Source organism: Rhinolophus sinicus, chromosome 9, assembly GCF_057876585.1.
Source record: "Rhinolophus sinicus isolate RSI-liver-muscle chromosome 9, RSI-T2T, whole genome shotgun sequence".
Taxonomy (NCBI): domain Eukaryota; kingdom Metazoa; phylum Chordata; class Mammalia; order Chiroptera; family Rhinolophidae; genus Rhinolophus; species Rhinolophus sinicus.
Genome location: NC_142509.1, coordinates 22,343,499 through 22,355,217, shown reverse-complemented (window position 1 = coordinate 22,355,217; position 11,719 = coordinate 22,343,499). Strand labels below are relative to the sequence as shown.

The 11,719-nt window shown below is 60.3% G+C and overlaps 2 protein-coding genes across 3 annotated transcripts; one reads left to right on the top strand and one right to left on the bottom strand.

The window, feature by feature from the left end:
• The first annotated feature begins 1,649 nt into the window (after positions 1-1,649).
• GAS2L1 (growth arrest specific 2 like 1) lies at positions 1,650-7,249 on the top strand. The gene is made up of 6 exons (XM_019743127.3): positions 1,650-1,830; positions 2,788-3,445; positions 4,802-4,909; positions 5,006-5,102; positions 5,190-5,361; positions 5,905-7,249. The coding sequence occupies exons 2-6, from the start codon at positions 2,807-2,809 to the stop codon at positions 6,938-6,940; spliced, it is 2,052 nt and encodes a 683-aa protein (XP_019598686.2). The 5' UTR covers positions 1,650-1,830; positions 2,788-2,806; the 3' UTR covers positions 6,941-7,249.
• A 150-nt stretch (positions 7,250-7,399) lies between these two features.
• Positions 7,400-10,719, bottom strand: RASL10A (RAS like family 10 member A). Of its 2 annotated transcripts, XM_074321389.2 has the most exons (4): positions 10,425-10,719; positions 9,495-9,577; positions 8,311-8,435; positions 7,400-8,033 (listed from the first exon to the last, which is right to left on the bottom strand). In XM_074321389.2, the coding sequence occupies exons 1-4, from the start codon at positions 10,513-10,515 to the stop codon at positions 7,766-7,768; spliced, it is 567 nt and encodes a 188-aa protein (XP_074177490.2). In that variant the 5' UTR covers positions 10,516-10,719; the 3' UTR covers positions 7,400-7,765. The 2 variants fall into 2 exon arrangements, with proteins under 2 accessions (XP_074177490.2, XP_019598688.3); XM_019743129.3 differs by lacking the exon at positions 10,425-10,719 and having other exon boundaries at positions 9,495-10,338.
• Positions 10,720-11,719: the final 1,000 nt, after the last annotated feature.

Sequence of the window (11,719 nt, the reverse complement as noted above, 5' to 3'; positions counted from 1 at the left end):
TGGACTACAAAGCCCACTCGATCTGCCTCCATCTCTCTATCCTCATCGCCTCCTCCATCTCCCTCCACTCCAACCTCATGGGGCCTCGTCACTCTTTCTTGAACACACCAGGCACAAGCCCACCTCAGGGCCTTTGCACGGACTGTCCCCTCTACCTGAAAACCTCTCCTTTCAGATATCCACACAGCTCTCTGCCTCACCTCCTGTACTGATCACTGATTCAAAATTACAGGCCCATTCCACCCCTGCACTCCAGAATACTGCTGCCTTTCACCTAGCTCCACCTCTGTCTCCTCCCCAGCACCTCACCCAAGCCCTAAGAACTAGTTCAGTTTGTTCTGTGCTGTCTGCTCTTGGCTCTCAGTGCCAAGAGACTCAACATACTGTCAGCCATTACTATTACTAGTTATGGGCCTTCCTCACTCGTGGTGGGGGGAGAGCCTGGAGGAGAGGGTAGAGCAGAACCTGCACCACCTGGGTAGCCAAGGCATTGGGGTGAGTGCCCACTTTTTGAAAGGTCATGAGGACCCAACGAGATGATGCATGTGAGCAGCCTGGCACCAGGAGATCTGGCACACAGTAGGTACTCAACAAATGCCCCTGATCCTAAAATGAGGGTATACCCCTAACACTCATGTTCAAACCCTGGCTCCAGCTGCTCTCCTGACTAAGCCCTTGTTTGGGCATAAAAGTATCTCTCATAGAGGTGACTCACCAGTTCCTTCAGGTCTAGGGCACAGAGCAGGCCTGGCACACAGTAGGAGCTTTATTAAAGCTCTAAGCCTTGGCTATTATTGGCAGTGCTTCCCCTGCCAAGCTGGCCCCACCAGGCCAGCAAGGCTGCGGCTCAGGCAGTCCTGATGTCTCCGCCCAGCCGGCAGCAGCAGGGGGCAGGATTTCCCGCTGATCCCAGCCAGGGCCCTCCTCTGCAGTTTGAAAAGAAGCCAGCAGGGGATTAACCCAGGCAGCCCCTTACCCTCCTCTCCTCTTAAATCACTGCCTGACCTAGGCGGCCAGAAGTGGTTGAGTCTGGCTCTCTCCTGCCAGGGCTGGGATCACGGGGTCAGGGGACCCTAGGCCTTAGTCACCCACCTACCTTCTGAGCCTCAGTGTCCTCATCTGAGAAACGTGTACCCCTAAACTCAGGGTTTAAAATGAACATTCAGTGTGGAGCAGGACATCCTGAGTGGGCATAATGGGGGCCGTCCTCCCACCCCCTGAGGTCGGCACTGCCTGAAGAAAGCTCGCCACTCCTCATTTATCTGACCTAGGGAGGTCCACCCCAGCCGGAGGTGACTTTGCAGCCCCTGGCCTCAACCGCTTCCTGAGTTATCTTGGGAACAGGCCGTGGGGCCTTCTCCAGGGAGACCACTATAGGGGGGAGAGGCTGCAATTAGAAGCGCCAAATCCCTCTCCAGAAGACCAACGAGGGTGGAGGGACTGTGGGACTAGCCTGGGTGGGGATGGGACTTCTGGGCTGGTAGAGTTGCCTGGGGGCCCTGGCCTCGGACCTTGGCCTGGGCCGGGAGGGCCAGGCACTCTCGTCACAGACCGGGTTCCGGGCCCGTCCCCCAGTCAGGAGACTCCAGCTCCTCCCCCAGTCCGCCCGGCCGGCCCGGGGAACTGAGCGGTCCCTTTAAGAGCTCGCGGCCCCACCCGCCCCTCCGGGCCTGATCCGAATTCCAGGGAGGCGGGGCGGAGACGGTGAGCGCAGTGAAGCGGCGGCGGGACTGGGATCCGCTGTGGCTCCGGAGGCGGCTCTCTGCGGCGGCCTGGCCCGGCTCCGGCCCCAGCCGGGGCGATGCTCCCCGAGGCCGCGGGATGAGCCAGGTGAGCGCGGGACCCCAGCACCGCCCCGCCTTGACGATGCGCACTGACCGGGAACCGGGCTGCGGCGCGGCCTCTGTTCCCTGGGGCTGTGTGACCTTGGGCGGCCCTGTACCCTCTCTGGGCCAAAGTCCGGAAGGACAGGCCGGGCTGGCGGAGGCCATTCCGAGTCGTCGCCGCACACTCCGGCTTGGGCTCTAGGGAGGTTCCTCGGAGGCGGGGCCTGGCTCCGGCCAGCCGGCTGCCGATCATGTTTGGGATAGTCAACGCGGCGGCTTCGCCTGGCTCCGCCATCCATTGGTCTCCGCGACCTTGACGGAGTTTATACCTTCTCTGCGCCTCAGTTTCCTTATCTGTAAAATGGAGATAATATCACAGCGCGCTCAGCCCTGGCCAGGGTCAGTGCGGTTGCTGTTACTATTACTGCTATGTCGTTTGTTATAATGACACTTAGGGAAGGGGGCTAAGGGAGGACCCTGGACCTTCCTGGAGGAGGTGGGGACGGCAGCATCCCTGAGCAATGGAGCTAACCCCTTTCTGAGTTTTGACCTGGGCTCCTTTCCTGTCCACTGTGAGTCCGAAGCTGTGGGTTTCATCTCTCTCTCTCTCTCCCCCCCCCCCCAACCCTATCACAAAGGGCAGAAAGCATGAGCTTCCTCCCTGCCTGGGAGGGAGCACTCAGCCGGGTCCCCCAGTTGCCCCCCCCAAGAGTGAAACAACAAACACTTATGGACACTAAGTTATTTATAAAAATTATTCCATTAGGTGCAAGAGGAAGTAATATTATTGTGCCCATTTTGTCAACCAAGAAACAAAGGTGCAGAGAAGTTTCTCACAGCTGGGGCTCAAACCCAGGCATTTGGCTTGAAATGACAGGCAGGTGCTGGTGTTCAATGACTTAGTCTGTACTGAGTGCTTTCTGGGTCCTCCAGCAATCCTGACTTGTGTCCCTGCCCACAGTGACTCGGCTGGCCCGGGCATGGCGGACCCAGTGGCGGGCATCGCAGGCTCCGCAGCCAAGAGTGTGCGGCCATTCCGCTCCAGCGAGGCCTACGTGGAGGCCATGAAGGAGGATCTAGCCGAGTGGCTCAACGCCCTATATGGCCTGGGGCTGCCCGGTGGTGGCGATGGCTTCCTGACGGGGCTGGCTACAGGCACCACCCTGTGCCAACATGCCAACGCTGTCACTGAGGCCGCCCGTGCTTTGGCTGCTGCCCGCCCGGCCCGCGGTGTGGCCTTCCAGGCACACAGTGTGGCACCCGGTTCCTTCATGGCCCGTGACAACGTGGCCACCTTCATCGGCTGGTGCCGCGCAGAGCTCGGTGTGCCCGAAGTGCTCATGTTTGAGACCGAGGACTTGGTGCTACGGAAGAATGAGAAAAGCGTGGTGCTCTGCCTGCTGGAGGTGGCACGGCGCGGGGCCCGCCTCGGCCTGCTCGCCCCTCGCCTCGTGCAGTTCGAACAGGAGATTGAGCAGGAGCTACGTGCAGCACCCTCGGCCCCCAATGCCCCCAATGCCCCCACTGCTGAGGACACTGAAGAAACTGCCGCTGCTCCGGGGGTTCCCACCCGTGGGCCCCGCATGACGCCCAGCGACCTGCGCAACCTCGATGAGCTGGTGAGTCCCTTGGCCCCTGCTATGATCTTACCCTGCGCTTTGTGCCAGGGACCAGACAGCAGAGCCAGTGCCCACCACTAGTCCCTGAACCTATCCACAGGAAAGCCTGCCCCATGGAAAGGGTGCATGTGTGGAGCACCAGGTGTACACCTGGCCCCGAGAAGATGAGCAGGCCCATAGAGGAAGAGGTACACGGTGCAGTCACATGGCCCAGCTGGCCTGGGATAAAATCTGGGCTCCATGCATGACTACACCCCTTCTTTATGTGCTAACTAGGTACCAGATAAGTGCTGTGTATTCCTTCATCCAGGGGCCACATGATTTGAGCCCCTCCTATGTTCCTTCAACCGAGTGCTAGATAGTTGTATCCACCACAGCACGGAGCTTGAGGTTGAGTGGGTGCTGGTGGTGCTTGGCCCTCGGCAAGGTGCCTGGCACACAGTAGGTACTCAGTGAGTTCCTAGGGAAGTTCTCAGGGGATCTGCAGGCCCCTCACATTCCCCAGGGCCCTGGGCATATCACTTATCTAGGAAGCCAAGCCCACAGCTGCTGCTGCTGCTGGAGCTGCAGACTTAGTTCTATTCTACTCTGCGCATAGGAGGTGCCAAAGCATGCCCCCAGCTTCCTCCTCCTCCTCCGAAGACTTAGGTGTCCCTGACACCCCCGCAGCTTCTTATCAAGGGATTAGGACTATGATGTGTCCATCCTGGAGGGGGGTAGCCGGATGGCGTGGGCAGAGACTGCCACCCCACCCCTGTCCTGGGCCAGGGTCACCAGAGGCTCCACCTGCTCATTTCCTCCAGCTCCGCTGTGGGTGTGGAGGCAGGCGGGGTTGCCCACATAGCCAGCCTGGCAGCTCTGGGCCTGGAGGCACATGTGGGCAGATGTACGCATGCCAGGCGGGTGGCTTGTGTGTGCATGTTGGTGTGTGCTGTACCCCACATTTGTGGCACCCCGTCTCAGTATGATGTGGGCCCCCTGCACTCATGTCCTGTAACTTGCCTCCTCCCAGGACCTGGCCTCCCTGTGGGCCTCACAGCCTTCGTGTCTGTGAAGTGGGTGAAGGGAGAGTGAGGACAGCTCCAGGGCTCCCCCAGGTTCAGGGGCTGTGGGGAGGTGCCTCGTTGGGGTCCCAGGCCCTGGTCTGACCACCATCTGGTTGGTTCCCTGACCCCTGATAGCCAGAGGGGAAGGCTTGCTCATGGAAGGTCAAGTATAGAGGCTGCACCCAAGTATGGGGCAACACAGTCCATGCCCCCATTCGCTGGACTTCCTCCTGACCTTGGGGTCACTGACGTCAGGCTCCAGGAGGAGGGACTTGACCCCTGACCTCCAGCCTTTCCTCGCTGGCCTTAGGTGAGAGAGATCCTGGGCCACTGCACCTGCCCAGACCAATTTCCCATGATCAAGGTCTCAGAGGGGAAGTACCGCGTGGGAGACTCCAGCGTGCTCATCTTCGTGCGGGTAAGAGAGAGGGGCTGCCTGGCAGGTGGCAGCCCAGGGGGTGGGCTGCCAGGCCCACGGGACAGGCTGTGAGTTGCCCTTGCTGGGCTCCCACAGGTGCTGAGAAGCCACGTGATGGTACGCGTGGGTGGCGGCTGGGACACGTTGGAGCACTACCTGGACAAGCATGACCCTTGCCGCTGCTCCTCCACAGGTCAGTGCCCACGGCAGGGGCAGGCAGGCCGCAGGCGCATCTCTGTGGCTCCACCCCTCACGTACCACCTCTCTTCTCTCCCTCCAGCCCACCGCCCACCCCAGCCAAGGACCCGCACCTTCTCCCCCCAGAGGGTGTCACCCACTCCCAGCCCCCGAGCTGGCAGCCCAGCCCCAGGGGGTGAGCGCCGGGGCTCCCGGCCTGAGGTGACACCCATTAGCTTACGCAGCTCAAAGGAGGGATCTGAGACCCCACTCAGGTAAGAGGCAGGAGGACATGAGGGTGAAGGGTGTAGAGGGTGGGGGCGTCCTCCCTAGACTGGATGACGAAGGAGCTGTGTTCCAGAGTGACTCACACCCTGGGAAAAGTTCCCGTGGGTGGGGACTGGCTTGGCTTCCACTCTCCATGGCAACTCAACCAAATGAACAACACAGCTGAGGCGGGCCCTGGGCCTGGGTGGTGGCCAGTCCAACCCCGCTTCCCTCTGGCCTGCCCAGGAAACAGGCAGGCTGGGGACCCGGAGCTTAGGGCCCTAGAGGCCTTGCTTCTTCCTCTGCCTTGGGGTGGGGGTGGGGGCCCTGGCTGCAGGAAGCTACTGCAGAATCTCTCACTTCTCCCTGGAAGTCCCCAGGACACACAGAAAACTTTGACAGCCCCCACCAACACCCGCCAAAGCACCACAGGTGTCTTCCCCACCCCCTACCAACCACAAATCTGCTTCTTCATTCCTCTCCCTGCCCTTTCCGCATGCCAGTCCTCTTTCCGTGATGGCCCATCTCTCTCTCTTGTTCCCCTGCCTCAGAGCCCGAGACCAGCTTCCCCCCCATCCCCGCTCTCGACGCTATTCCGGGGACAGCGACTCCTCAGCCTCCTCAGCCCAGAGTGGCCCCCTTGGTGCCCGCAGTGACGACTCAGGCACTGGTCCCCAGAGGGAGCGGCCCAGCCGGAGGCTGACAACAGGTGCCCCGGCCTCCCTGAGGCGGCCCCCTGCCCCTCGCAGCCAGTCCCGAGACCGGCTAGATCGGGGGCGGCCCCGGGGGGCCCCAGGAGGCAGAGGAGCCCAGATGTCAGCCCCCAGCCCAGCCCGACGGGCCCGGAGCCAGAGCCGCGAGGAGCAGGCTATGCTGCTTGTGCGGAGGGACCGAGATGGGCAGCACTCGTGGGTGCCGTGGGGCAGAGGCAGTGGGGGCTCCGGCAGGAGCAGCCCCCAGACTCCCCGTGCCCGCAGCCCTGCAGCCCCCCGGCCGGCCCGGGTCTCCAGCCCCAGTCCAGAGTTGGGCAGCACACCGGCCAGTGTCTTCCGCACCCCACTGCAGCTTGACCCGCAGCACGAACAGCAACTGTTCAGGCGCCTGGAAGAGGAGTTCCTAGCCAACGCCCGAGCCCTTGAGGCTGCTGCTGGTGGAGCCCCCACAGAACCAGCCCCTCCCCCAGCTCGGGCCCCAGACCCTCCAGCTCCTGACTCAGCCTACTGTTCCTCCAGCTCTTCCTCCTCGTCCCTCAGCATCCTGGTTGTCAAGTGTGGCCAACCGGGGGACTCGGGCCGGATGACCAATGGGCTACCTGGGCACCGAGGTCCAGCCCTGTCCAGCTCTTCCGATGAAGGCAGCCCCTGCCCTGGTGTTGGGGTGCTGCCAGATGCATCTGGGAGCCCCCTGGCTGGCTCTGAGTCCCCAAGGACCTGGGCACGGGGCCGGATGGACACACAGCCAGACCGAAAACCCTCACGAATCCCCACACTTAGGGGCCCCCGCCGCCCATCTGGACCCACAGAGCCCGGGGCCTGGCACGCCCTGCACTCGGTCAGCCCAAGGGCTGAGCCAGATTCCTGGATGTGATGGACCAGCCTAGCTACTACCCCCCAGGCCTTCATTCCTTCTCTTTTTCCTTTGTGGCCTTAACCCCTCTGCATCAGGGAATATCCCCCAACCCCATGTCTCTCGGGTACCAGACCTCATGGGACCAGACTCCTTGGGACCACATGGCACAATGGGACCTCTGCTGTACATTCCGATTGGGGGATGAGTGTTGCTATTTAATTACTAATATTATTGAATGCCTTAGAGGAGGCTGGGCCAGTCCAGTGAGGACCCCTCCTGAGGTCCTGTGGCCCTGAAGAGCCTGACAGTAAAGTTTTGTTCCAGCCACTTGTGTCTGCTTCTTGGGAATTCACTCTGGGGGCCATCATACCCCTTTGAGGGCCCTCATTAAATGTTGGGATTCTGGAGTTAACTGCCTGGCAGCTCTCATCTCCACAATTAAGACTACCCTGCCTGTCCCAGCAATGCCAGATGCACTTGAATTGTTTCCCCCTTTATTAGCTCGGGAGAGGTGTGACTTAACAATTTGTCCAATGGCTCCAGTAGCAGTTAGAGAGCTTCCAATCAGATTCATAGTCAAGTCCATTCCATCCAATGGGACCGTGACCCAATGAGGTCCCAGAAAAGACTGATCTTATACAAAAAGTCTTGGGCCTGGTTGGGTCCAATGAGATTCAAAGAGAGGCCTGTCGCCCAGGAGACTGGGTAGGAGCTTTCCTTATCCAATCAGGGAGGACACTTCTGTCCAATCCAAGAGAAGTTGGGCAAGCTCATCCAATCCAGGTCCTTGGTGGTTGCAGTCAAACTGTCCATCTCCCCCATGGTCTTCGTGATGGAATTAGGTCACATGAGGCTGCAGCGCGCCGGATGCAATGCCCCTTGCAGGCGCAGGGCTGGGTGCGCAGGGCGGGCACGCACCAGAGCGCAGCGCAGCAGCTCCCGGAAGAGACGCAGCACGTGCCAATTGTACTTAGCAGAGCACTCGAGGTAGCCGCAGCGCCAGCCCCTGCGTACAAGGGTGGCCAGTGCGCGCCGAGGCCCGAAGCGCAGCCGCTGCCGGTCCCGCTTGTTGCCTACCACGAGGATGGGCGCCTCGGGTGCGCCCGCTGGCCTGGGGGCCAGATGGGAATGAGGGCCGTGGTGCCAGGGACCCCACGGCCAGAGAATTCCCCCCAGTAGGCATATACACTCAGGAGATTCCCCTTTTGCAGCCAGAGGCCCCCAGCAAACACCAGACGCGTGTGGCCCAAAGACCTTCCCATGGCAAAAGGCCTAGCCCGGCAGGCCTGAGACCAGGCCCAAGACACAGGAAGAGCCCACCCACTCCCCTCAGGCAAAGGCCCAGTCAGACTGGCAAACTCCCCCACCACCTCCAGCTGCATGCCCACCTGGTCTCCGCTATGCGCTGCCGCAGTGACTTCACATAGTCGAAGCTGTCTGGGCTGCAGATGTCATAAACTAGCACGAAGGCGTCCGTGTCTTGCAAGCTCCAGTCCTTAGGGTCCAGCCACTCCTGGGGGCGGGAGGCTGGGTTTTGTCAGAGCCCCATTCCCACTCTTCCAAGTCCTGACCTTCGCAGGGGCCTAACCCCATAGTGCATCCTCAGGCCTCTGCCATACCCATCCTCATCTGTGGGCCCCGGCCCCCAAGTTCCTGGGCCAGACTGTCCTCATGGCCATCAGGGTAAACATTTCCAAACTGCCTGAAACCGGTCAGTCACCACCAGCCCTCTTTCACTCTAGGTCTCCTCTCCACCCACCCTCTAGTTTCCCCCTCCTTCTTCCCCGCTTCCCACAGCTCAACAGGAGTCAATTGCTTCCCTCTAAACCCTGGCAGATTACTACTTCTCCTAATACTAATTCCAAAGCACTGGGCCCTCAGAGACCACTGATTGTCGGAGCCTGTAAACTCTCAGGCCTCTGGGCCTAAGCACACGTTCTTATTTCCACCTGGAATGCTTTTGCCACTTCTTTTAATCAAAACTTTACTCATCCTTACAGGTTCAGTCTAAATGCCACCCACTCTTGGAAACCCTACTTAATCCAGTCTGCTCTTGCTTCTTCACCTCTCGGAGGCATCCAGCTCCAAGGATTCAGTCTGTTCTTGACTTAGCATAAATTACTAAAGGAGACTTTGCTCCAGGTCACAGGAATAAAGGAGCAGAGAATGCCCCCCCCCCCAAAGTACACCCCTGTATCTGGCCCCAACTTCTTTCACTAAAGCTCTGCTCAAGGCCCCAAACACTCAACGCTCACCCTTAGGGAGACACGACCACGCTCTGCCACCCACTGATCCAGACCCACCAGCGGAGGCTGGTAAATACAGAAGCATTTACGCCAGTGAGAAAAAGCCAGTTTGCAAAATCGCCCGGCCTCAGGCCTGGTCCTGTGAGGCTCCAGGCCGGCGAGAAGGGCTGAGACACACAAACACCAGGACACACACATCCATCCTTCAATCCACGAACACATGTGGGCACCCTGGGGCTGTCCGTGCGGACAAGCACGTGTGCACCGAGTATCCCCACCACCCCTCCCCACGCTGTCACATGCTCCTTCGCCCTTGGAACCGCTACCTCTAGACTCTCGGGGTTGTGACCCGGGCCAGCGGCGTCGCCGTCGCGGATGCTCAGGTCGTAGACGGAGCCGTCGAGCAGTACTGCGGGACGGTAGAGGCGCGGTCCGTTAGTGGGCTGGTGGCGCTCGGGGTAGTCACCGAACAGAAACTGGCGGATGATAGCCGTCTTGCCCACGCCCGGGGCGCCCAGTACGGCCACCCGCAGGTTGCCCCCCATGGCCGGCGCGCACTGCCGCGCCCCGTGCTGGAAAATCTCAGGCGCCGGCGCCGGGCCGTGCGCCCCGCGCGCCCTGCCCGGTGCGTCCCGGCCCCGCCGCGCTCCGCATCGCTACCCGTAACACTGAGGCCCGGAGAAGCCAGGCGAGGACAGAGCAGGCAGTAGGCGGGCACACAGACAGCCGAGAAGGCCGACGGCGGACGAAAGAGTAGCTCCGGCGGGTGCAGAAGAAGCACAGAGAGAACAGACCCGGCGCGCCGCGCGCAGACACCGCCTCCGCTCCGCAACGCTACTGGAGGCGCCGCCGGCCGCGCGGAGCACCAAGGTCCGACCTCCTCGCCGCGAGGGTCCCGCAGCAGAGCCGGGCCCGGGGGACGGCGCTGCCCTCGGCGCCTCAGTCCCTCCCTCCTTCTCTCGCTCCGGCGCCCGGAGTCGCTGCACCAGCCGGCGGCGCGAGCGAACGAGCAGAGCCTCCCGGAGGTGGCGATGAGGTAACCGCCCGCCGCCCCTCCCACCTCCCCCTACTCGCCCGGGACGCCCCTCCCGGGAAGGGTCGCAGGAAGGTGATTGGGGTGCAGGGAGCCCGTGGAGGGACCTAGCTCCTTCCGCGGATCGCGGTTCTCTCAACCCGCTCCAAAATAGAAGCCCTTCCCGCCCACGTCCGCTCCTCCAAACAGCGCTCTGCGAGGCTCACTCCAGACAAACCCCTACCCGCTAGACTCAGGCCGCCCGGGGTCGGATACTTCCCCAGCGATGTGACCTTGGGCGAGTCGCCGCACTGCGTTGGCTGTCTGCTCCGCATCCATCAAAACCAGACACCATTTCTTGAGAGCCTACTACATGCGGGGTCCTTTACTAAGCAATTCCATACGTGATCCTTGAATCTATAGCCTCAACCTGGTATCTCCATTTGAAAGGAGAAAACTGAGGCCGGAGAGGGGATTCTCCAAATTTGGGGGCAGTGGGTAGCCCCTGACCCACAGCTTTATGGTCTCTTCTGAGGAGCCCTCCCACCTTCCTCTGCCCACAGGGGAACATGGGCAGCACTAAACAATATGTCAAATGACAGTCATCGAGGGAGGGCAGGACAGGGGGTGCTGAGCCTAGTACACACCGGTTCACAGCAGCTCAGCCCCAAATCCCTGTCCCAACAAGGCTGAAAGATCCAGAAATTGGTGGACACCACCCCTGTCACTGCTAAGGCCAGGTTTTCTGCCTGAGACTCCACCTGTAACTCTCTCAAAGCACCAAGCCACTCTCCCTGGAGCTGGGGAGAAGATTCTTCCCCATCAGGCTTGGAAAGCCTTGATTTGCCCAGCTTCCCTCCCTTCTGCCTCTGCCTGCCCCCTCCACATAGAGGGGGCTCCCACATCTCTGATCAGATGCCCAGGTATTTGGTGAAATGGACACACTGCTCTGTTTCTGCATTGACCAAAGTTTTCACTTACTGTTTGCCAGGATGCTGAAATGGATTTAAAAACTAAAAATAAAACAAAAAGTCCTACCTTAGGAAGGAAGGTTCTAGAACACATGGGATCCAGGAACTGTAAGAGCACAAACATCCACTCCCCGTCCTGGGGGAAATAGAGGTGTGAAGAGGAGCTAAACCCTGAGTGGGGAGGGCGTGCATCCTCCAGGGAGAAGGTGATGGCAACCAGAGAGTGTTTCTCCAGAGCATTGGGTGTGTTTTCATCCTCCCACATTGGATTAGGGACCTGGACCTGTTTTCACTCTTCTCAGCCACTAGGGAGCTCAGAGCCAAACTTGTGGGTACCTCTGGCAGTTGTTCCAGGTCTTCAAGCCCAGCGAGGGGGGACTCCTGGCTTCATCTTCATTTCCTGCCATGATTTTTCCCTTCACCTGGTTTCCCCACTTACTTTGTAACTTTTCAGGCTTCTGGAGTTTGTGAACCGCCTCATTTCCTTTGGGGAACAAGGCAGGGAGTAAATAAACTAAGCCTCCCTTCCCTTTTGGTACTCAGCAGGCTTTTTTCCCATAAGGCTCTC

What these genes read in the sequence shown, in the direction of transcription:
- GAS2L1 (XM_019743127.3), top strand. Translation starts at nt 2,807, where the DNA reads ATGGCGGACCCAGTGGCGGGCATCGCAGGCTCCGCAGCCAAGAGTGTG. An exon ending in TGCGCAACCTCGATGAGCTG is followed by an intron (nt 3,446 to 4,801) that starts GTGAGTCCCTTG and finishes CGCTGGCCTTAG; the next exon opens with GTGAGAGAGATCCTGGGCCA. An exon ending in GGATCTGAGACCCCACTCAG is followed by an intron (nt 5,362 to 5,904) that starts GTAAGAGGCAGG and finishes CCCCTGCCTCAG; the next exon opens with AGCCCGAGACCAGCTTCCCC.
- RASL10A (XM_019743129.3), bottom strand. Translation starts at nt 9,713, where the DNA reads ATGGGGGGCAACCTGCGGGTGGCCGTACTGGGCGCCCCGGGCGTGGGC. An exon ending in ACAACCCCGAGAGTCTAGAG is followed by an intron (nt 8,436 to 9,494) that starts GTAGCGGTTCCA and finishes TCCCGCCCCCAG; the next exon opens with GAGTGGCTGGACCCTAAGGA. An exon ending in CAGCGCATAGCGGAGACCAG is followed by an intron (nt 8,034 to 8,310) that starts GTGGGCATGCAG and finishes TCTGGCCCCCAG; the next exon opens with GCCAGCGGGCGCACCCGAGG.